Source organism: Alligator mississippiensis, chromosome 2 (genome assembly GCF_030867095.1).
Source record: "Alligator mississippiensis isolate rAllMis1 chromosome 2, rAllMis1, whole genome shotgun sequence".
NCBI lineage: Eukaryota > Metazoa > Chordata > Crocodylia > Alligatoridae > Alligator > Alligator mississippiensis.
Window position 1 is genome coordinate 161,991,540 of NC_081825.1, and position 25,560 is coordinate 162,017,099.

General features: G+C 43.6%; 1 protein-coding gene across 1 annotated transcript in view; it reads right to left on the bottom strand.

Annotated features, from left to right (window-relative positions):
• PPP3CA (protein phosphatase 3 catalytic subunit alpha) overlaps positions 1-25,560 on the bottom strand; it is a 371,469-nt gene that overhangs the window by 90,225 nt on the left and 255,684 nt on the right. Inside the window, exons 4-6 of the mRNA XM_014600086.3 lie at positions 15,974-16,085; positions 14,240-14,385; positions 3,571-3,710 (exon numbers count right to left, since the gene is read on the bottom strand). Coding sequence (XP_014455572.1) covers positions 3,571-3,710; positions 14,240-14,385; positions 15,974-16,085 — 398 coding nt within the window. The remainder of the gene's footprint in view (positions 1-3,570; positions 3,711-14,239; positions 14,386-15,973; positions 16,086-25,560) is intronic.

The following is a 25,560-nucleotide window of genomic DNA, read 5'->3' on the forward strand; positions in this document are numbered from 1 at the left end:
ACTGAGTTTCTTATGTAGAAAGAAATGCAAAAAGGAAAACCGTGATCAATTTGAAATTCACTGAGCTGTAAAAAACTTTCTACATCTCAACTGTATTGTAAAAGTAAATGCTTAATAAATATACACGTTCTGGGTGAATATAGGTGATCTATATAGTTTTTACTGATTGTAATGCCATATTAACTCTGCATTTACTGAGCTAGCAAGGTACATTAACTGCTAATGCCATCTGTCTCATGATATTTAATTATGGGAAACAACCTTAAAAAACACAGAAAGGTCACTTAAAATTGCCATTTCAATAAAAAAATGCTAAGGAAATAGGAATTACTTACAGTATTTAATATAACTACTAGAAAATTCTCAATAAGCTAGAAATAATTGCACTGGGCTTGTATGCATCTTTCAATTCTTTCTGCCATTCCTTTGAAATGTTCATCGCTGTTCTTAGCCTTTCCACTTGGGATATACTTTTTATATAAACTTAATCTACACTGTGGAGAAAATAAATTTAGCTCTCCTAGTGGACTGGTGTTGAAGAGCAAGAGAATATGGCTATACTCTGCAGACACAAAGAGATCTAGTCAAAGAGAAAGGTGCGTCAAACAGCCTATATGCTGGATCCAGTCCACTGGCCTACTGGCCAGTAATTTTTACCAATTTTTACTGGCCAATCAATTTTTACCTTGGCAGAATCCACTGTGGCACTGTCAGAGCCAGGATATCAAGCCAGAAAAAGGACAGGACTTCACTACAGCAATTCCTAACAGGGTTGGGGACAGGAGAACAGTATCTTCTTTTCTTGCACCCCAAAGTTCCAAACAGAAAAGAAGATATGGTTCCTCTTAAATAGAGACATTTCTTAGAGGACAAAGGCCAGCCAGCCTGGGGTTCTCTGCCATCTCCAAAGGGTTAAGCAGTTCCTCTATCGCCAATTTCGCTTGCACAGCCCTGAGCCCCTCAAAGTTACTTCATCTCTTCTCTTTCCAGTCCAAACAGCCTCAAGTCCCTAGCTACAAACTCTTTCCAGATTCCCTAGCTCCCAAACTGACTCCCTTTTTTTCAAGACACTCCATCCATTGTGATATGCATCTCTGTCAGCTTCCCTGGATTCCCAGGCCATAGGGATCTAAATGCATTCTGACAGAAGATGTAATCTTTTTATTATTCCTTTCTCTTTTACACATGATGGACAGGTGAATGGAGAAAATAAAAATGCTACAGCCCTGCCCTTTACTTTTCATGGCTGGGGTCCGACATTCAAAAAGTCTGAGCCTGAACTGATTCAATCTTTGCAGGTTAGTCTAACCTAGCTAGGCTGAATCAGTTTGTAACTGCACAGACATCTCCTCTGGACTGAAAAAATGCAGGCACATGCCTGCAGTGGTTCAGGTTACAAGCTGGGGAGCACTAAAGCAGCCCTCCTTTCCCTGCTACAGAGCTGAGCTGAGGGGGTTGTGGCCAGGCCCTGGCAGGACACTGATTAGGGAGGGGTTTTAACCCCAAACTTGCCTGCAGTCCCAGACTTTTCTCTGCTCACTGCCTAAGGGGAAGAAGTGTTGCCAGACCCTGCATCTGTTGATACTGAGCTTTTCAATCTTCATCTCCCCCTCTTGTTCAGACTGTCTGCAAACCGGACCTAACATTTTTGCTGTTCCTTCTTGAAGACTGATAGATTGCAGCTAGTTTTATCAGCCCATCAAGCCCTCATTAGTTTCAAGCTCTTCTTATCTGCAGGGTGCTTTTGCAAGGTGCTAGCTGTCTGCCCTTTGCTCCAGTGAAATTGAAGACCCACACAGATACCTCTCAGCTTTAGGCAGCATGTTGGGGGGGAGGAGGGGGCATGGCCAAATACTGGGCCCTTTCACTGGGTACCTGTCATAGGAGAGAGGCGGGAGGAGGGGATCCCGGCTTGAGCAGCCAGAGGGAAGGGGGAAGCCTGGCAGCTGCTGCAGTCTCTCAGGCAGCTGCTGCAGTCTCTCAGCCAGCTGGAGCAGTGATAGTGCTCTGGATAGGAAGGAGAGGGGCGGGGCCAACCCTGCTCTGCTCTAGCAGACAGCCCCGTCCAGCCCTGAGAGCAAGCCGGGATGCTGAGAGAGCGTGGTTTAACTTAAATCAGCAAGGGGTCTGGTACAGCCATTGCCTAAACCAGTTTGACACAAATCAGTTAAGTCTGATACTACATTCAACCAGGTTTATCTCAAAATGGTTTCAGCCATTTTCATAGATTTCATAGACATTAGGGCTGGAAGGGACCTCGGAAGATCATCGAGTCCAGCCCCCCGCCCAAAGGGCAGGAAGTCAGCTGGGGTCATAGGATCCCAGCAAGATAAGCATCCAGTTTGCTCTTGAAGGTGTTCAATGTAGGCGCTTGAACCACCTCCGGTGGCAGGCTGTTCCAGACCTTGGGGGCTCGGACAGTAAAGAAATTCTTCCTTATGTCCAGCCTGAAACGATCTTGTAGTAGTTTGTGACCATTCGACCTCGTCATCCCTTGGGGCGCTCTGGTGAACAAACGTTCCCCCAGATACTGGTGGTCACCCCTGATAAACTTATAGGTGGCCATCAGATCACCCCTGAGCCTGCGCTTTTCCAGGCTGAAGAGCCCCAGGGCTCTCAGCCTGTCATCGTAGGGTCTGCTTCCCTGACCTCTGATCATGCGCGTGGCTCTTCTCTGGACTCTCTCAAGCTTCTCCACATCCTTTTTGAGGATGGTTTCAAACTTTCAAACTGGCTTTCAAACTGGTTTATGTGCACTGAACATCTGTTCTGTTACAGGTTTAAACCAGTTTCTGATCACTTAAACCGGTTTGTGTGTAATGTTTGTTCCTAACCCATATGAACAGGACAGGAGAAGATTGAACTGCAGCTGGCCCATTTAAAGAAGTATGGAATGGATGACAGGATAGCCCCCTGGCCTCCTACTATCATGGAAAAAGAGAGAAAGAAAAACTGTTCACGAAGGGAGCAGAAGTAGAGCCAGGTAAATATTGGGAACATTTTTTTTTCCATTAAGTATTCATTATCTAAGAATCTAGCCCCAAACTCAATTTCTTAAAGTATGGCAGATTCCTAATATAACAATCTGAGATTGCATATGGAATCCTAACCATCATCTCAGCACAATGGATGGCTAAATCTTTAACAGGTAATGTGAATCATCTGAAATTAACAAACTTCTCAAATTAACATATCTTCACTATATCACTTCTTAGACAATAACATTTATTTAAAAATATTTTTAAAAATGTCGCAATTGTATGAACAATTGTACACAATTGTATAAAACAACCGTATGAAAAAGCAATTGACAAGGCAAACATGCAGAAAAGAGATTTTGATAAACAAAACCCATTTATTTAGCGCTTTCATGGTTTAATCCACCCCACCCCCCACAATTTAAATTAGCTATTTACCTGAGAATAAAAACCATGCAATAAAGCCCCACTAACCTTGTGCACACTTATAACTTGGAAACCGGTTTCAAATAAAAGTCAGGCTTGTCCATGATTCCAGGTAATGTATAGAAATGCTCTGCAGAGAACCATATATTAAAAAAGTGATCCTCACCTGTAGAAGTATGAACAACCCCTGACTGTGTTGTGAGTAAAATGTTCCTGAGTCTTTTCATTTCCAAAGTCCTCTAGGGGATCTGACCACAGGATATCACACATAGGTCCATATGCAGGTGGTTCCTTGAATCGATCTAACTAAGAAAATAGGAGACAGGAAGAAATGCTAACTACATATCATAGTGGCATCCAAACAGAATATGAATGATAAGCTTGTATTTCAGGGAGTTCTGACTTGAGACCCATAGCATTCTGCAATTTGGCTCAAAGTTGCTCTCAGCTTTAATATGGCAGATTTTTGGCTGATGAAAGAACATTATTTTCTGGTGCCTCCAGCATGATCAAGGAGTATTTCAGCATTACAGAATGAGAGAGAGGGAGAAACGTTCTACTCCACTCTGCCTCTTTGTCTGCATCTCAGGCTCCCACAATCTCGAGTGCAAAATTTGGGAACCTGTTATATCTATGACTTTCCAGGAAGCATGACATTTGATTCAAGGAATTAAGAACTTTCTAATAGAAAATAACGATTGTTATAACTGAACACATTTTTTGCTTTCAATTTAAATTAATAGCCATTGTTTTAAATTGCTGAATACTGCAATATATTGCTGTGATACTCTTATAGGTCACATCTCTATTTTAACCTAATTTGGACAGTTAAAAATCCCTTTTTCATCCTGATTTGTATTAAAAGATGAGTAAATTATACAGAAGCATGCTGTGGATGAAACAAAGCATAGGAAACTAGAAAAATATTTAAAAAATAAAAATTAATAATAATAAAAAAAGAATAATTTTTTTTTTAAATCAATTGTTGTCATCATGACCACACTAAGATATATTTTTTTTAAACTTTGCAAAAATAGGTGCGTAAATCAGACTGACAGTTTATCAAATTCTCCACTCTGTCTAGGAAGCACAAGTAATGATGTAGTAGCATACTTTTTTTTCTAATATTCAAAAGGAATGAGGTGATTTTTCATGTTTTCAACACTAAATTAAAAAATTGTAATAAGAGAAGACCTCTGAATTTCTACACGTTCATGCTAGTCATAAAAATTTATTGCAAAAGTACATTCCTAACTTGTTTCAGGACTTTAAATAATTAATGTCTTTGTAACTAAAAAAAGTGAAATAATACACGTTCATAAATATGCAAAAATGTTTTCCAGGCGACTGCCAAGGATGGATAGACCCACTGGGGAAAAAAGTATAGAAGATAGTCATGACTGTAACCTGGTATCTGAGTGTTAAACTATTTGAACCTGCCATTATGCTATATTGTTGAAATAACTAATTTTTAGGCAGGATATAATTATTTCAGTGTAATGAAATAAAAAAAACAACCTCTCTCTTATAGTTTAGAATTTCCATTCAGTAATTAAAATACAAGTAATGTTGGTAATTAAAATAATATTTAATTAAGAAAAAACAGCTGCATTTATTGGTCCAATAATTATTTTTGTGTATAAGCATAATAATTGTTTATGAATTCATTAGGCCCCCTCTACCTGTTACAGGTACCACACAATTAACTGGTTCATTTTGCAATTATCTTGAAACAAGCTACATGTGCAAAGTAACTATAAAAGCTCCAACCAGCTACAAAGTTAAGACCTTGAAAACATATACTAACTTTATTGCTGGTTGCTATTGAGCTTTAATTCGCACATGTAGCAGTCTCCCTTGTGGCTGGGAGCCCCGTCAGCTGTGAGCTTTTAGCTGCAGACATGCATCTTGCCTAGCTGGGGCTGCGAGTCCTGTAAATGCTGGGGACTCTGGGTCCCAGCAGCATCCCACTGGGAGTCTGCAAACTCCGAGTCCCTGTATCATACCTCCCAGTGCAGCAATCCAAATGGGTCCTGGTAGCTACAACAGGGCGCAGCTACAATCTCCTGTCCCAGAGATGCGTGAAACCCCTGGGGCGGGGAGATCACTGAAGCAGCCATCTCCCTCCCCCGGTGTTTTCACACATCCCTAGGGCTGGGAGGTCACTGCAGCTGTGGTCTCCCTGCCTTGGGGCTTTCACACACTGCTGGAACTGGGAGGTTGCCACAGTTGCGATTTCTCCATCCCCAAGGTTGGGAGACTTGCAAGGCATCAGGGCAGGCCCTAAGAGGAGAGGCTACAGGACCTGAACCTGTTCAGCCTCCACAAAAGAAGGAGGAAAGGGGATCTGGTGGCCGCCTATAAACTTGCCAAAGGGGACCAGCAGGCAGTGGGAGAGTCCCTGTTCCCCCAAGCACTACTGGGGGTAACAAGGAATAACGGCCATAAATTGACTGACAGTAGATTCAGGCTAGATATCAGGAGGCACTACTTCACTGTCAGGGTGGCTAGGATCTGGAACCAACTTCAAGGGAAGTGGTGCTTGCCCCTACCCTGGGGGTCTTCAAAAAGAAGGCTAGACAGCCACCTAGCTGGGGTCATTTGACCCCAGTATCGTTTCCTGCCCATGGCAGAGGCTCAGACTAGATGATCTGCTTAGGTCCCTTCCAAACCTACCAACTATGAAACTATGCCTGCAGCAGCTGTCTCTCCCAGTTGCAGGGGTGAATGGGGTGCCTCTGCACCTAGGAGCCCCTCACCTAAAGGGGCTCCCCCTGTACTGGCACTCATGCACAATGTCATCTAATGTATGATCCCAAAATTGCACCTGCTGCCATGCATGTGTAGTATGGCAGGAGGTATAACTGTGTGAATCACGCATTAGATCCCCTTGCATCTTTATCTGCAAAGGTAGAGGGGGGGGGCCTTAACATGATACAAAATAATCAGTAACAAAGTAGAAAATATTACATTAGCATTTACAAAATTTACTTTACTAGGAAGTACTACAAAATCTGAACATTTCTAACTTTAAAAAGATTAATTCTGAATACAAAAATATGCAAGGTCTTTTAGTACACCATCAGAGAAGAAAAACTGAAGTATAACAACATAGGGATTACAGAACGTAAACCTTTGTTTTGATCCTATGTGATGGTTTACAAACTAACTCTATTGAGACACAAAGTTTAACAGAAATATCAGGGTAGCAGACCTCAACTTAGATAATTAGGGACGTACTTAAGTCATGGGGAATGCCCCCCAAATTTGTGGGCAGCCATTTTGCAGGCATGGCACCCCCACCATGCCTCTGATTGGCCAAGGTGCTCCAGTGGCCCCACCCCTTGTCACTGACTGAGCGAGCTGCCTGTCATCTGGTTCTGCCCCTCACCACTGATTGGCTAGGAAGGCCATCAATTCCCATGGGCGACTGGTGCCTCCCGAGTCTGGGGGGCACCCACAGAAGCTGGTGGCAGAGGTGGGGATGGCGAGCACCCACAGAATCCACGGGTGGCATTGGTGGTGGGGATGGAGCTGGCAAGCACCCACAGAAGCTGCCAGCAGCATCGGCAGCGGGGACAGGGCTGGCAAGCACCCGCAGAAGCCACCAGTGGTGGCAGGGACAGGGCAGGAGAGCATGGGTGACTGGTGCCTCCAGAGTCGGGGGGGGAGGGGGGGATTTCCCCGTGCAGCTGACTGTGCTGACTGGGCCAGAGGGCTCTCCCATGGCCAGACACTGACCCAGAAGTGCCAGTGGCACTTTTCCTGGTGCCGCCACTCCCTGACCAGCATTCTCAGGGCGGGCACCAGTGCTCCCACGTGCCCCCCCCCCCCCCAGCCTGTTGCCTAAGCAGGGAATGCTGGCTACCAGGGGGTGCACCAGTGTTCTCAGGGGATATACATGCACCCCCATGTACCCCCTATGCGTCACCACTGCTGGCAAGCACCCGCAGAAGCCGCTGGCAGAGGGGATGGCCTTGTCAGGGGGAGCACATACCCCCCGTGCTCTCCCTACCAGTAGCCTATGCCCCTACCTCATTTCCCCACACAAGCAAGTTGCCAAAGTGCTCAGTAAGTTTTTGGGGATTTTTTTCCCTGCTGGTTCTGTGAGTTGTAGACAATGCTAGATTCTGTGGAATCTGCAAATTTGGTAGGTCCCTACAGATGATTAAAGTACCAGAAATATTTTCACTGTGGATTTTATTAATTTGCTTAACACTGATTGAGCTAGTAATATTGGTGCTTTCCTTCACTGGAAACATGCAGCGCTACTAAAGACATGGCAAGAATTGCTAAGAATTACAGCTTCAGTTTTCAGATATAGAGCATTAACAAAATGAGACTGCTTCCACAGTTTATAGTGTCATTGTAGCATCTTCAGGTCTCCCAGCTATTTTGAAATAGAAAGAATCTCTCTCTCTCTCTCTCCATTAATCTTGGTATCACTACATATGGCAGAATATCAGAGTAATGCACTCAGAACAACAGGATTCTATTAGATTCTTTATTTGGTTTCTTTTAAGCAAGAGATAAATTTGTAGATGATTTCACAACACTATTGGTGATTGTTGACTAGTTCAGGTAACTTCTAGGATTAAAACCTTGAGTAATGAACATAAAAATCACCTCATGATATAAAAATTGTTTAAGGGCAAGATTTTCAAAAGCACTCAGAGAATTAAGCCAAAAACTAAGCCTTTTTGAAGAAACCCCAGACAAGGCTCTGTCCAGGAGAAATAAAATTTTCCATTTCCTTTAAACTGGAAAAAGGAAAAGGTCAATCTGTGTTGATTTTTTGGACAATTCATATGAAAGTCCTTCACTGATTGTAGCAATAGTGGTTATATCATGAACTGAGGCAGATGATAGCTTGAGCTATATAACCTGGATAATAGAAAGAAGGGTCAGCGAAAGAAATCATCTTGTAGCATGTGAATGGCTGGATTTCTTCAAAGCAACAATCAAAAATTAATTTAGCCACATGAGACAGGTCCTATCTGATTTCTGATACAGCATGGAGAGCTGTGTGCAGCTGGTAAGTCTGTTGTGGTGGAAGGGGAAGAGGGTGCAGATCAAGGCCCCTGCAGTGAGGCAGGGAGTGGGGCTGGGGCAGGTGCTGCCCAGCCGGGGCAGGAAGTGGGGTGGAGCCTCAGTTCATCCAGGGGGTGAGGGGGCGGCTCCTGCCACAGTGTGCAGCCTGGGAGGGCATGGTAGCGGGGGGGGCGTGTGCCCCCAGATCTGTGCAGGGCATGGGCAGGGCAGGCTGCAGCTGCAAGCTGGGACTGGGGCCAGGGCTGTGCCGGGCTCTTCCTGGTGGGGGCTGGGCTAGGCTGTGCTTGGGGTGGGTGGAAGCACAGGGTGGGGGCTATGGGTGGAGGGCACTATAGCCACCCCAAAATTTGCCATAACCCACCCTCCAGTGCCACTGCTGTGCACCCCGAGCACAGCCCCAGCCCAAACCCTGCATATGCCAGGTAGAGCTCAACACAGCCCTAGCCCCAGCCCAGTGGCAGCCCCCTCAACCCATGCAGATCCAGCAGCACATGCCCCTCCTCCACGCACCCCCCAGATGAGCCGTGGCTCCGTCCTGCACCTGCTCCACCCTAGCTGGGCAGCACCTGCTCCGGCCTCTGGCTAAGACCCAGCCCCACACCCTCCCTCACCACGGGGGGCCTTGATCTGCCCCCTGCATGCCTCTTCCCTTCTCCCTCCCCATCTACCACAACAGATTTACCAGCTGCACTTAGCTCTCCAAGCTGCAGGCTGTGCTCCTCACCGCCTACGTGCTGCGCTGCAACTGTGCACATGCACAGGCATTTATTGGCCAAATTATTGGCCATATCAGGCCAATTTCTGATACACAATTGTCTTTATACTGCTGCTGATCCAATAACGGACTGAAATTTCAGTGCACCTCTAATTACAGAATGTATAAACTAAAAGACCAAACATTTAGGAAAAGATTTTAGTTTAGGGAATCTATAGTTACTTGTTCAAATAATGAAGAGGTGTTTATAAGTTGCCATACATTACTCATCAGAAATGAAGTCCAAACAAATGGTGTGTCATGCTTTCTAATTAAAAGTCCTATGAGAGCTGAACATGTGTTACTTAATACAATCTGGAGATACTGCTCTGATGAAGTCAATATTTTTCTTGGAAGTTTAAGGGCTTAACCACTTGCAGCAGCTCAAACAGAAGTGGTGCAAATTTGAGCTGGGGCTTTTTGCCTCCGCACACATGCCCAGGCATGCACTTCGTTGCGGAGCAAATTGTGCCACTTGGGGCAAAATAACCCTGCCTGGCTCCTCCTGAACCTGCAGCCAGGGGGAGCTAGAGCCTGAGGTCAGCACCTGTGCTGGCTGGAGGAGAAGAAAAATTTGTCCTGGCCAGCAGCTCAGGGCTACTTGCCCTCAGAAACTTCTGGGGCCTGAGCAATTAGTATCTGGGAACACTACCCCTTGTGCCAAATGGACTGCTGAAACAGTATCCCAAATTCACTTTTTAAAATACCCCCAAATCCACATTCTTCCACAATTAGAACAAAAGAGAGGGACTGATCAGATGGGCAATGTTTTATTGCTATATTTACAATGTTAAAGGAAGCCTACTAGTGTCTCTAGCATTATAATAAAGTAAATCCTAACAACCTATATGTTTTAATGTTTGCTTTTGGTTTCCTTATCACATGGTGGATGTGTGATAGGGGGATGTATGGTTTGCAGAAGGGTGGTGGGAAGGGAAGTGGGGAGATGTGGGTAGGTGTGGAGGGATCTGGGGGGAAGCAGGTCATTGTGTGGGTACATGTGGGGGGGGGGACTGTGGGTGTGGGGACTGCTTAGGAGGGGTGGGTCCCCTGCCTCCCCCCACACAGCACAGAGACTGCCCTGCCTGCACGGTTCCAGCCCCCCCCCCCCTCCCAGGGGCTAGAGTCCCCCCTTAAAATCTCCCCTGGTCTCCAGCCCCCTGCTCGTTCCCCTGCTTGTCTCCAGCCTCAGGAGCCTGGAGATGAGCAGGGGAATGAACAGGAGGCTGGAGTCAAGCAGAGGAGCAACTGGGAGGCTGGAGATGATTAAGGGATTCCCCCGGTCAGCTCCAGGCTCCTGATTGCTCCCCCTCTCAGCTCCTGCCCATGCCCCATCACTCCCCTACCTGACTCCAGCCTCCCACACTGCCCGCAGCTTACCAACAGCAGCGGCGGCAGTCGGCGCTGCTCGGGGCCTCATGGCACAGCATTCACCTCATGGTGTGGGGTAGCGGGGCTTGGCCCTGGCTGCCTGGCACCTGCACTGCAACCTCTGCATTTTGTGGGTATGGCCCAGTTCTGCAGGGTGCCAAGCATTGTCTGGCAGCTCAGGGGTGCTGCAGCCATCACCCGGGGCTCAGCGCTACTTAGCCTGAGTGGCCGGAGCTCTGAGACAGCACGGGGTACCCTGTCAAGCCAGGTGCACATGCACGATGTGGCAGAACAGGTGCCAGGCAGCTGGGGCTGAGTCCTGCTGCCCCCCGCACAGGGGGGCTTTGTCATGAAGCCCCAAGCGGTTCCCACCACCACTGCTACTTCTGGTGAGTGCGGGGGGCTGGGGCCAGGCAGGCAAGTGAGCGGGGGATGCGGGAACAAATGAGGAGTTGGGAAAATGGAGGCTGGGGCCAGGTGGGCCTCCCTCCCCCACATTTCCCTCCCTCCCCCGCACCTCCAGCTGCCCTACTCTTTACTTACCTGGCATGAAGCCGGGTCCAGGTCCCTACAGCTTGCACCACTGCCTGCCCTGCACAGGCAGGCAGCATGCTTCAGTACCGGGATGAGGACCAGCCATAGAGACACTCTGGCTGGCTACCAGAGTGTCTCTTTGGAGTACTGAGCCTCTGGTTGCCTCAGGACATGGTCCCGGACTGTGCCCCACTTTTTTCCCCCAGGGTATTTTTTGACCCCTGGATACTCACAGGTCTAATTTTGCCCCCATGCTGCAAACTTGCTGTGCAGGGAACTTTTTTTGTTCCTGCACGTGCCTCTTGCAGCATCTCAAAGGGGGTTGAGACGCTGCAAGAGGCACATACGCACTCATCTGGATGCGCCCTAAGAGGACAAATGAAAAGTTTTTAGAAATTATTTTCAGAACAGAAAATAGGTCTTTCCAAAGGAAAAGGTCAAGAGAAATGAATCTCTGCCTCAGGCCCCTTCTACAGGTTACAGGTACCGTGCAATTAACTGACCAGCTACACAGGCAATGCACATGATATAAAGCTCCATCAATTATAAAGTTAGACCTTGAAAATGTGTGTACTAACTTTACAGCTCGTTGCTATTGAGCATTAATTTGCATGTGTAGCAGGGTCTCCTCCGCAGCTGGAAACCCCACCAGATGATGACAGGGCTTCCAGCTCCAGAGATGCCTTGTTCAGCTAGGTCCGAGTCCTGCAACTTCTGGGGACTCTCAGTCACAGCAGCTGCGGGCACTGGGTCATGGCAGCACCCTGCAGCTTCTGGGATCTAGAGTCCCCTAGCCACAGACACTGGATCCCCAAAGCATGCCTCCTGGCAAACCCCCAGAGCAGGGAGGATCACCCCAGGGGCAATATAATCACCCGAGGGATGCAGGAAACTTGTGGTGATACTCCCAACTCAGGGACTTCCCACACCATTGGTGCATGGAGATTGCCCCTTCAGTGATCTTTCCATCTTGGGTTTTTTACATACCCCCAGGGCAAGGAGACTGTGGTCCCAACCCCCAACCCTGCAGCTGAGAGCCCCTCAACTAGGGTGTGGGGGGCTCCCAGCCACAGGACCTTGCTTCTTGCCAGTGCAGGGGGAGCCCTAGATCGGGCTCCCCCTACACCAACAATAAGGTGCAATGGGATCTTATGCATGATCCCACAACTGCACCTCCTGCCTTGCGTGCATAGCATGGCAAGAGACACTGTTGTCTGGATCATGCATTAGATCCCATCACACCTTTACCTGCACATGTAGAGGGAGTCTTAATGTCAAAACAGGATATGATACTCTCCAACTTGGGAGAAAAAAGCCTGGCGAGAAAGCATGAAGACATTGGACTGCTGATCTCAAAGCAAGGTTTCTTTGGTAATATCTTATGGCAACATTCATGCATATAACTTAGACCATCATGGCTACAACAACAGTCCTACCTCACTGATCTCCTTAAAGACAAATGTTCTTCAGGTAACCCTAGGCATCAGACTCCTATATGGAAAAAGTGCTTTGCATTGGGATTCAAAGCAATACATAAATGAGCACCTATGGTTCATGTCACACATTACACTTACAACATGTAAACTGCACTTAAAATGTGAGCACCTGCATGTTCAAGTAGTAAAATACATGCTAAGTGCGATTATATCATTGCAAAGTTGGTTCCAGTCCTGTCCAGATTATAATACAACAGTAATGCTTACTACAATTTCACGTAAAACATGTGCTAAGTGTCCCATGTGACAAGGCCCTATCTCTTCTGCTGTGAAAAGCCAACTTCTTAACACATATCAGTGTTCTAAAGAAGACACTCACTTTTAACAAAGCGATCTCTAACTCTGATCTTGATCCCCCTGTATTTTGACCAAATCAGTTGTTCTTCCTAATATTTCTGTTCAAGAAAAAGCAATATACTATGGAAGGAAGAAATTAATGAACAGTGGGCACAGCTACATGTGAAATTAGTGCACCTGCATAAATTCCAGCACAATTCACACTGGAGTTTATTGCTCCTGGGTGCAGCATTTACACATGTGCATGAGACCATAGCACATTAAGCTGGGGTGGCAGAGTCCAGCTGGTAGGAGGCCCGTCAGTATTGAACTGCTCTATCCCAGCTCACTCTGCTGTGGAGGGGCTGGCTGGTGCACAAGGGTGCTACAGTGTGGGACTAGCCAGCTGTAGTCACCATCTACACACTCCTTGCGGTAAACTCCACCATAGGATAGTTCTTTTGTCGGTTAATATTATTCTAGTGGAGTTAGTTTAATGTGGCCTGATAGCATTGCACATGTAGACGGTGATGCTTTACTGCTGAGCTAATTAGTCAACTCCACAGTTAAGAGCATGTGTAGATGCACCCAGTGTCTATTCTGCTCCACAGCAGAACAAGTACTGAGATCAATGAGAATGAAAAACAGAATACAGCTTTTTGACTCTACAATCCATCCAATGACAGTAGCTTATTATGTTCAATAATACATGTTAGAGAGCAGAATCCAGAACTCTGGGCCCAATTTTTGAGCCTACAATCAGGACCAGATTTTAATTATCATTTAGTAACCCAGAACAGGGCCAGATTTTCAAAATAATTCCCTACCCAACAGTTTCCATCACGATTAGTAAGAAACTCAGGAGCAATTTTAGCTTTACACTGGAGGTAAGCAGAGAAACATCTTATCCTCCTAGATGTAAAAATAGTTATTTTTATAGCTCCACTAAGGAACCGTACAATGCCAGGTACACACAACAAATAGGAAGCTTGAAGCAACCCAAAAGAAATGACCAATATGAAAATGAACTCCATGCTCAGTGACTCATCAACAGCTATTTACTTAAATTAATTTTTCAGGAAGGAAGGACAATAAATCCTATATTTTATTGTTAATAATGCTGTTTTTTCCAACAAAATAAAATTACAAATTGTAGCATTTTCTTATTTTTCTTTTTTATAAAGACAGTGAAAACCTGATAATGTTCATGGTTAGTTTAACTCAATAATGGTATGAGAAACCGATCATTTTCCCCTGTAACTCCTGCATAAATTAACAATAAAACAAGACATGTTCTATTATTTGTTGTTTTAGTTTTTGACTTATTAGACTTCAGCACTATCCAGACTTACTTTTCTGATGTCATCTAAAGTGTTGATCTCTGGAGACAAGCCGCCATGTACACATAGGAATTGTTGGTTCATCAGAGCAGCCAAAGGCAGGCAGTCAAAGGCATCCATGCAGGCATCATATACCCGTTCTGAATACTTTATTTTACCTTTCAGATATTAAAATAATACAATAAAATGGTGTTCAGCATTTACAAGAAAAGATAGTACTATATATTAAAAGTTTTAGCTCTCTAATCAATGTGTAAGAAGCAGATTTGTGCCATAAACTATATTTGTTTGAACCCTTATACAAGTGACACAAATTACTAGACAGCTATAGTTTATTTGTTTCATGTTCTGTACACACAGGGACATTTTGGGTTACTATGACCCGCTTATGGAAAAAGTCTAAAGACATTAATAAAAATGAAACCAAGAAGCTTGGCTTATAGCACTACTGTGCAGCTCAAAGATTTTTAGGCACCAAACTCCCATTGAAATTAATGAATTTTATTTCACAAGATGATTATGGCACCTCTATGCCTTTGAGAAGCTGCTCCTGACTAGTTACAAAAGAATTAGTAAGAAAACTGTAATATTTAATATAGAATATTTTCTACAGAACTAAACCATCCCTTTTAAAATGGAATTAAACTTCTGCTATGAAGTTCTTTAGAACATTTTAAAATATAGAAAGGTTATCACTGTTTATGACTGGGACAGCCAATCTGCAGTATGAAGTGCCACAAGTAGCACAGGCAGCCTCTGTAGGTAGCACATGGCAGGTCAGAGAGGAGACAGACAGGAACCAGAAAGTGAAGCAGGAGATCAGGCAGGGAGCACAGGACATGAAGCAAAAACCGACTTCCTCAGCAGCTGAGCAGAGGAAGAGGACCAGAGTGGCACCTTTGGGAGGGAACAGGGCCAATTTCCAGCACACCTGCCAAAAAGACTGGCTCCAGTTTTTCATAAAGTGGAACTTTAACTCCATCCCTTATAATTAATTACCTACAGAAACATCATTATGAAATGAATGACAGTATAACTACTTTGAAACATTCATTTACCAATACGCACACTAAATGTAGTAAATCATGAATCCTTCCAGCCAATTAACATTTCTTTTACCCTGTATGCTAAAAAGGGAACGTGGACTTGTGCAATAGTTTAGCTTACAGAACTACAGAATGATTTTTTCACCATTCAAGTGAAGCTTTACACCTAATCACCTTTTCACTGTCACCACATCCTTTATCATAACTAAGAATGGCCATGAAAAAAAATGAAAGAAACAGACCGATACACTAAAGTGGTTCCATTTGAGATGGGAAAACAGCATACTTTAAGTAATAATTGTTACAAAATTCTTTTTTTTTTAAATTTATTAAGCGGTAATTTTTATTTGGAAAGGTAATACTACAATGTGTCAGTGACTACTATCACAAATTAAAGGAAGAGATGTTGCCGACTTGTGTACTGGAAAACCAATGACAGGCTAGGCACCAAGCCAACCTTATTTTTTATTTTGCAAACTCCTTAGTAAAGGCAAGCATAATTATATCAAAATCAAAGGATATGGTACAAACTGTTATAATGTTGCTGTCATGGCCACATGATTCTATAATGATACAGGTATAGTAAAACTAATCCAACTTTAACTCTGCTTTGTCCAGGGTCAAAAATGGCAATTTAGCTAGCTGGCAAACTATTACACTACAATGTAAAAGAAAGGTACCAAATATGAAGCAGACTTACATTCTTGTTTAAATGTGAAATACTCTGTTAAATGTCTACATTCATGATTCCCACGAAGTAAAAACAGTGTTTTGGGATAAAGAATTTTCAAGGCCCACAAATACAGCACACACTGCAAAACAAAAATAAATTATGAAAACAGGTAAATTAACTAACGTAAATTATTTCCTTTCAAAAGTATTGTACATGAAATATTTTATCCTTATTTCACTGGATTTACCTAGCTGTTTTTATGTTTTATGCAGATTGTTTCTTTATATTTTGGTATCCTTAGGTTTGTGAACAGTTTACACTCCTGTTAAGTGACAATGTCTGTATACACTTATTTGTGTACACATCTACATTAATGTCCCATCTCAGGCACACAACACTTGAGATTTACTAATTCACAATTCCAGGGAAAAGATGATAAAACCACCTGGAAACCATTACACAGGATGATCTCCAGTTCCTAATATAAGGAATGAAATATTGCCCTGGAATAATATCAGAATTCATGAAAATTACTGAATTTGTAAAATAGCAACATTTGTACATGATTGTTTGCAGTGGATACCTGCACATTATTCATTTTACATTATTCAGTTTTCATCCATCTACAGCTTTTATTCAGTTCTACACACATTTCCTATCAAATTAAGACATATCTAATGTTACAATTTTTTTACCCTTTTTTACCCCACCATTGAGATTAATAGGACTATCATATTTTACCTTCTATTTGAGGCTCTGAGGTCTAATCAAGCCTTAAGTTTTTCCATTTCTGCCAAATTCAGTTTTACCTCCATACTACTCAACCGTGGCTGGTGAACTCAGACTGGTGGGGCGGGTGGAGCGTCCCACAGGAGTGGTGGGGCGGGCACTCTGGCCAGTAGCAGGAAGGCTGCAAACCCACTGCTCCCAGCCAGCTGCAATGCCCCCCCACAAATAGCTGAATTCAGGTTTTAGCACATAAAGCAAAAAAAATCATTTTATCTATAGAAAACATTTCCAGTACCCCTATTTCCCTCACCCATAGTCCAGTACTATTTGGTTGATGAGTTGGGATTTCAGAAAGTATGAGAGCTTTGAAACACGTCAATTCAACTTGAAATCCTCATTTTAAGTAAAAAATTTTTAGAATTTCATCCTCTTTGAATTTATCCAGCATGCATTCTCCCTTCAATAAGAAGGGAGAGAATGTTAACAATGACCATTTTAATGTTTGGTTTTTGCTTTTTGGAGACTGATTAAGAAACAAATGTTATGTTTTTATTTGTGTTACAATACAGATCACCTATACACAGTCATACACAGAGAAGAGTTCCATCTTACTATATGTCCTCTTGAATTTAGGCATAATTCTTATAAGAGTTTAGAAATCCTTTAAGTTTGTACCCATAAATTTCTCTACCTACTCAGAGGATTTAGAGACAGGTAAAAGGAACAGAAAATACTGTCAACAGAACCCCAGGATTTTAGGAGATCTGCTAGGCTAGGGACAGATATTACACATAAAAGTGGTTTAAGTGATCAGAAATTGGTTTAAACCTGAAATAGAACAAATGTTCAGTGCACATAAACCAGTCTGAAAAAGGCTGAAACCATTCTGAGATGAACCTGATTGAATGCAGTATCAGACTGATTTAAAACCAGTTTATGCAATGTCTGTCCCAGACTCCTTGCTGGTTTAAGTTAAACCAGACTCCCCCAGTATCCCGGCATGCTCTCTGGGATGGGTGGGACTCTCTGCTTCACAGCAGGCCTGGCCCCTCCTCTCTGCTCCCTGGCCAGAGCTCTGGCAGATTTGCAGGCCCAGCAGGGTCTGCTGGCTTCCCCGTGCTCCTCTCTCCCTGCCCCCTCACCACTCGCTGCTTAAGCAGAGATCCCTTCCTCCTCTCTGCCAAAGCATGGACCATAGACAGCATGTGGTATGCTAGCTAATGCTCTGTAAGGTTCCAGCAAAGACTGCAGACACAGCAGGCTCTGCCTGGCTTCCCCCTGCTCTACCCCCGCTTTGCTTCTCAAGCAGGAAATCCCCTCCTCCCATCTTCCATAGTAGGGACCCTATGCATGGGGTATGCTAGCTAATGCCAAGAGAGGTGGGTGGGTGTGTGTGTGTGTGTGTGTGTGTGTGTGTGTGTGTGTGTGCGCGCGTGTGCGTGCACATCTCTGCAATTTCACTGGGGTAGGCAGACAGAACAGTGACTACTTAGGGCTGTTTGGAGCCAATCAACAAGTCAGCTAGTAAGCCCTTTAAGAAGTTTAAAGTAATGGAGAGAAGCCATTGTTTTGCTAATTGGGTGATAAAAAGACTGTTATCACTATCAGCCATCAGCTGGCTTGCTTGCCCATCAGGTGGCTGCAGACAGTATAACAAAGCAGGGAGGGAGATTGAAAAGCTCTGTATCATCAACAGACACATGCACTACCCTTTCCACCACCCCCCCCACCTCAGAGTGGTAGCTCAGGGCTGGCAACACTCCCGCCCCTTGAGCCACCAGCGGGGAAAAGCCTGGGACAGTAAAGGCAGACCTCCCTAATGAGAGAGTCCTGTTGAGGGGGGCATGGCCAGGCCCCAACTCAGCTCCCTGCAGAGGGGAAAGGAGGGCTGCTCTAGCACCCCTCCCTCCCCCCGCTTCTAGCCTGAGACACTCCAGGTATGTGCCTGAATTTCCTCAGTCCAGAGAGAACATCTATCCAGTTTCAAATCAGTTCAGCATAGCTATGTTAGATTAACCTGAAAAGATTGTAGCAATTCAGGCTCAGGCATTTTGAATTTCTGTCCCTAGCCCCAGGGGCCAACTTGCTCCCTACAAAAGCCCTAGTATTCTTTCCAGTTAACCCTGCTTCTCATGTTCTGTGGGCACTACTGTTACTGCCTTTCATGAAAGAAGGTATATTGAGAAGGGGAAGAAAGAAAGTCCACATACAGAGAGGGAATCCAGGAAATCCAATTGACATAAGCCAGCAGTAAATTACTCTGGTGAACCTGATGAAGTATTATGTGTATGTGATGCTGAGACTAGCAGGGCTCACTTGCATCAACTCTCATTTAGCCAGAGAGTACCTCTTGAGGGTTGATTTGAGTTTGAACAGAGAGATAATTCTTTGACAACCACACATTGCTGAGTATGGACATCTAGTCACCAGTAATTTTCTATTATTTAGATTTCACAAAACTGATTATTTGGCTTCATTACATCTTTGAGAGTTCTTGAAACCTGTGCTCTTTGACTGGGTCCACACAAGCAGGGGAATGCCTTTGCAGCAGCACAAACAGTAGTGGCACAAATTTAGTAGTAGTGCAAGCCCCTCCCTGTGCGCTTTGCAGGGGGACACACTGTCCATGTGCTGCAGGGCAGTGGGTGGGGAAGCTGTCTGGAGCACAGGGTGCCTCAGGAGCGTCTAAAGCAGCCTCAGCACTGAGGCACCCTGTGCCATAGCCAGCTGGGGAATGGAACTTGGAGACAGTCTCCGTGCACTGCAGAGCCCCTGTGCTGAGATTCAAAGAAACCAGTCATCTATACGGATGTCTGCATTTGTAATAATTAATGCTAAACATGTACACCTAAATATCTGGAGCTGGGCTACATTTTTTTCAAAGAGAACAAGTTATCCCACATAATCCTATACTGAAGACTCCTGCAACTTCCTCTGAAACATCAAACATTAATGGGTCAGGCAAAATATAAAACCAGACCCCTTTAAGTCTCATTCAGTTTAGAAATGCCAATGTTCCATGACACAAGCAGGTAACTGAACATAAATATTTAAGTTTAGATTAACACACTCTCTCTCTCTCCATTTTAACGTCTTAGTGTTTGAGTTTTTTTCTCCTATAATGTTTGCAACGATCATATGGTAACAATGTGAATGAACACTAATTGATAGACATATTTTCTCTGAACAAATTAAGTGAAGAGGAACCAGCGTAAGTGGTAACACATTAGGGGGCTGATTTTCCACTGCATTTACTGCTAAGCAAGATAAGTGCAAAGAACTTTTAACACAGCCATTCTGATTTGATGTTTTCCATTCATGTCACGCAGCTGACAGAGACTACAGAAGGTTCAAGACCGTGGAGAACAGGACCCCAGAGAAATAAATCAACATAGCTCAGTTGAAACTAATGGATCTATGCTATTTTCTACCAACTAAGGTTCTAGACCTACATTTTTAAAAAAAATATTTATTTCAGTTTTACAAGCTTACAGCACTATACAAGAGACCACATAGTAATTTTGGGGTTTTGTAAATCATATTTAAAATCTGACAGCATTCTTGTAACGGTATGTTTCATGCTCCTCAGGTTCTTGCATCAAGCATATTCATTATTCATACCTGATTTTCCTTTGTGATCCCTTATAACAATGTATAGCAGTGGCCTTCCAGTCTGAGCACTGCTAGGAGATCTTTAGACTGTTTTACTTCAGTTTTCATAAAGTCACAAAAAGTGAGCTTAGTGAAAAATTATTTGCTCCTTAAAATGCAACTTCAGAAGCTACATGTTGGGCTTCCTTGTTTACTATTCAATTTTTTCCCCTATAACAAACATGCCAAGTTTACAAGTAAACTTGCCAGCTTCAAAAGCCAAGTTGTTTTCCCCTGAAATTGTTGGCAATACCACCAATAGATAAGAAATAAGTAAGGACCTGAAATATGTAATAAGAAATTTTGTATAAGCAACCAGGATAAACTTTCAAGTGTTTAAGGATTTTCAATACCTCAAATTTTGAATGCTCAATTTGAGTGCTAAATCTTCAAGTCATTAAACATTCAGGCCCCTGGCAGATGTTACATTTGCCATGTGTTATATGCAGGTATTACATGACAAACCGTAGCATGCTAACTGGCTACACATTAAAATTATTGTGGGATACTTCTGAGCTACAAACAAGTTGCTGATCAACAAGCAATTCCTTTGGAGCTGATCCCACATTTTTGCTTAGGAATTTCATAGATTTCATAGACATTAGGGCTGGAAGGGACCTCGGAAGATCATCGAGTCCAGCCCTCTGCCCAAAGGGCAGGAAGTCAGCTGGGGTCATAGGATCCCAGCAAGATAAGCATCCAGTTTGCTCTTGAAGGTGTTCAATGTAGGCACTTGAACCACCTCCGGTGGCAGGCTGTTCCAGACCTTGGGGGCTCGGACAGTAAAGAAATTCTTCCTTATGTCCAGCCTGAAACCGTCTTGTAGTAGTTTATGACCATTCGACCTAGTCGTCATCCCTTGGGGCACTCTGGTGAACAAACGTTCCCCCAGATACTGGTGGTCACCTCTGATAAACTTATAGGTGGCCATCAGATCACCCCTGAGCCTGCGCTTTTCCAGGCTAAAGAGCCCCATGGCTCTCAGCCTGTCATTGTAGGGTCTGCTTCCCTGACCTCTGATCATGCATGTGGCTCTTCTCTGGACTCTCTCAAGCTTCTCCACATCCTTTCTGAATTGTGGAGCCCAAAACTGGACGCAGTACTCCAGCTGAGGCCTCACTATGGCCGAGTACAAGGAGAGAATGACGTCCCGGGATTTGCTTGAGAAGCATCTATGGATGCAAGCCAGCGTTTTGGTCGCTTTACTAGCCACAGCATCGCACTGCAGGCTCATGTTCATCTTGTGGTCAATGATGACCCCCAAGTCTCTTTCTTCCATAGTGCTAGCCAACATAGCACTGCCGAGCCTATAAGGATTAAGAATACACTAGTTTAACATCTGGCATGTTGTGATTTATCAAGCAATACTCGCATATAATATGTAACAAATGCAATGTCTGCCAAGGGATTCAGAAAGCAGTTGTGCTCAGCAGTGGTTCTCAACCTTCTGGGACTTGAGGCACCCTTCACTAGATTGAGGAAGGCCTCCATAACTTACGAATTGAGCAGTACCCCATTTCAAAAACGAATTTATAAACTATAGTGCTTACCTTCCTGCAAAGGGGCTAGGCACGGGGGTGGGGAACTGGCCAAACAGGGACAAGCCTGAGCCTGCACTTATCTGTTTATCTCCTCACACTTCACAGCACCCTACAAAGGATTTGGTGGCACCTAGGATGCTGCAGTCCACTGGTTGAGACTCACCATGTAATGTTTCTGGTTTTTTTCCTAGAGAAGAAATGCTATCCTAATTACAGGCTAGGTGACTGTTTTTTTTCTTTTCTTTCTGACTGTTCCTCTGGGTGTTCATTCCGACTGCTCCTCAGTACACTAATTTCATTTTACATGAGCTAGAAAGGCCTAGTGTTATCTAAGGGTGCTTACAGATGTTAAAAAAAACAAAAAACAAAAAACCCAAAACCCCAAACAGAGCTTTACGTTAAACTCATGCACCCCTGGGCCGAGCCTAGTACACGCCCAGAAGAGGTAGCACGGTAGATGGATCCAGCTCGCTCAACGCCTGTATAGATTGGGTACTTTAGAGGGCCTTTTCTGATGTTTTTATCTAATAGCTGATTGAATCAGCTATTAGATAAAAGTGTCAAGAAGCCCCACTGAAGCACCCAAACTATACAGATGCTGCAGAGCTGGATCCTACTAAGATACTGCTGCTTCTGGTAAAATGCAGATTTTTTTCCCCACATCTGTCAGTGCTCTTAGTGGCTAGAATGCTGTGCAAAAGGATGTCTCCTTTATTGTGCTGCATGTTTTGCTATTAACTGTGTGACCATGGAAAAACTGCTTAACAGCTTTGTCTCAACTGACAAACAAAAAAAAAAAAAAAAACACCCCTCAAACGCACATTACTTCATCTCATAGGAATTATATAATGCTTATTTGTGAGCATTTCGTTCTTTAGCTGAAAGGTGCTATAAGCAAGATCTATCTTGTAATATTATGACCAGAGGGTCTTCAGTTAATGTTTTTGTAATTAAATGTAGCCATATGACAATGTAGTAAGTTAGAAACAGGAGGAGGGAAGGGTTTTGGTACTTAAACTCTATTAGGTTTCTACAGGGTCCATGATATCAGTGTATTCTATTCTTGTTTCTCCTGCTCTTTCATTTACCAGTGAGATGCTTTGAATGATTCTTCAGTCTAACTTTAAAACTTTGGAAAACTTCAGATAGATCAGACATTGCCAATATCAAGAACTGAAACCTTGTAAGCTTAGATGAAAATTCATGGGTCTTAAAAATCAATCAATCCATCCATCTTTCCTGGCTATTTCTATTTCCCCTCTTTTTCTTGAGCCTTGGGGTTTCATTGTCATGCTGTTCTTCACCACCATATGAACTAGAAATTGTTTGATAAAATAAAAGCTGTGATTCTTACATAACAATAAAATTCCTGGGGTTATAATGCTGAAGCACTGAGAAAAGCACAAAATATCTTAAAACACAATAAAATCATGAAAGCTGGTAAGACTGAGGAATCGACAAAAACAGATAAATGGGTGACACTGCAGCAAATGAGATAAATGCAAGTTAATACACGTTTGGAAGGAAAAATTTGAGTTACTCCTGCTAATGATTTTTATATCTAAGCTCTGCAGGAATAGAAACAGTGTATTATCATGCATAGCTCTTTGACTTAGATCCAACTCATGTGCAAAATAGTAACATTTTCACTAAATGAGAAATACTAACCATTTTGGAAGCAGTTAGACTGGTGTAAGTACCAATATCAGTGTAGGTTATCCCTACACATAAATGAGAATAAACTATATTAATGGACAGCACCTTTAGATTTGTAAAAATACATCAATACTAGGAAGTGTCCTAGTTTACATATTTCAGCAAAAATTCACATCCCTAGCTGAACTATTTATGTCAGTACAAAGTTTCTGTGGCAAGCAGGCCATCAGCAATTTTCCCATAGATGCAGAAGATGAAATCTTGGCCCCACTAGGTAAAAAAATTCTTAGCGACTTCAATGGAGTGAGGATTTCATTTGGTTCTTGATCTTCAGGTTCAAGAAACTTAAAGGTACCATTGAGGTAGGAAGGCATGTTTTTGGTTTTCTCTTGTGTGATTTAAAAAAAATGTATATACATACTGCCAGAGGTTACCATAGGCATATTTACAATTTAAAAAGCAAAGAATTGGATTTCTCTTTTTGTAGAATTTTTAAACTTCTTGTGAAACAACACTGAAGCCACTGCCCTGGGCAGAATCTCAGTTGCTTTTATTTTAATCTCTTATTTGGGAATCACAATTTGAATATTTAATTTCCTTTTTACCATTTCTTGAATATTCCTGGGCTGCTTCAAAATCTTACTTTGACAGGTGCAGGCTCTTTTACCACCTCTAGGCTTAATTACTGAAACACTCTCTTCAAACTGTTCTCCCAAATTATTTTGTTAAAATAATCACATGCAAAATGCTGCTGCTTGAATTATTTTCCTGTTTAATGCTCAGTTCCTATAAACCCCTATTTTCAATCCTTAGAGAGTCCCTGATTTAAAACAAAAAACAGAACAAAACACAAAAAAACCACAACCAAGAAATAGACAGGCTTGAGAAAATGAATTCTAATGCTGTTATTATTATTTTTCTTAATTAACACTTTTGGAACTCCAATTTTGCTTTTAGATTTCAGTTCAACATTTTCTCTTTTAAATGAAATTATTTTTATTTTTCATTCATATTTTATGAAATTAGGGCCATATACTTGAGTCCAAATAGGCCCAGGGAGATGGATAGTTCCTGTCTGCCTTTGAGGGATGTAGTGGTGGTGAGGTGCAGCAAATTGCTTCCATGACACCGTATCTCTCTCCTTTTTGAGGGTAATAAATAGGGACCTACCGAAATTGTGATTTTGTGATTTCCGCAGAAACCACTATTTTAGGTGGGCCCTGTGAAAAAGGGTGGGCTCCGTGCTTTTGGCAGGCTCCCTGAAAAAAAAAAGTCACCAATAATAAAATGCTAGCCCCCTCTGGGGAGCTAGCAGTCTTTGTGGCCACTGCAGCTTGGCCATTCAGTATACTGGGGTGGGGGGAAAGGAGCTGCCAGCATAAGATAGCTGCTGCTCCTGTCCCTTGCTGCCGATTGGCTGCGAGGGCTGACCATCATACAGCCCTGCCTCTCACTACCAATTGGTGGGGAGAGGTGGGGCCGCATGACAGACAGCCCTCGCAGCCAATCAGTGGCAAGGGGCAGGGCAACCAAGACCCTCAGCCAGAGGCATGGGTGGGCTCACTGTGCTCTGCATACAAAATCAGCCATTGGCTGCCTTGACTTTGGTAGAGCCCTAATTATAAAAGGTTTTCTGCTTATTTGTGGTATGTAAGAGGAAAGATGGTGGGAATAAGCAGACTGAGGACAAGCTTCCATCAAGATTACTTGGAAAAGTTATACAGCTGCACCCACAATACCTTTTCTGTTGCCCTTTCCACATAGAGACTTTCTCCTTCTAAGGATACCCAATGCACAGCGGTCTACTCTCATAACTCCAACAGAGCAGCACTTCCAGGAACTGCAGGGAGTGAAGTGGGCTCCTTGAGTTGGCAGAGGCAGCACAAAGTCTTGCAGAAACAGGAGGTGGATTTGTGAGTTTTGCAGGCAAAAACATGCTCATTTGGAAGGTGTAAAGGATGCAAACCACATCTTCCTATGCTCCGGGGGAAGCTCTGCAAAGAGATTCCCCTTAAATGTGTGATAGCCTTCATTCCT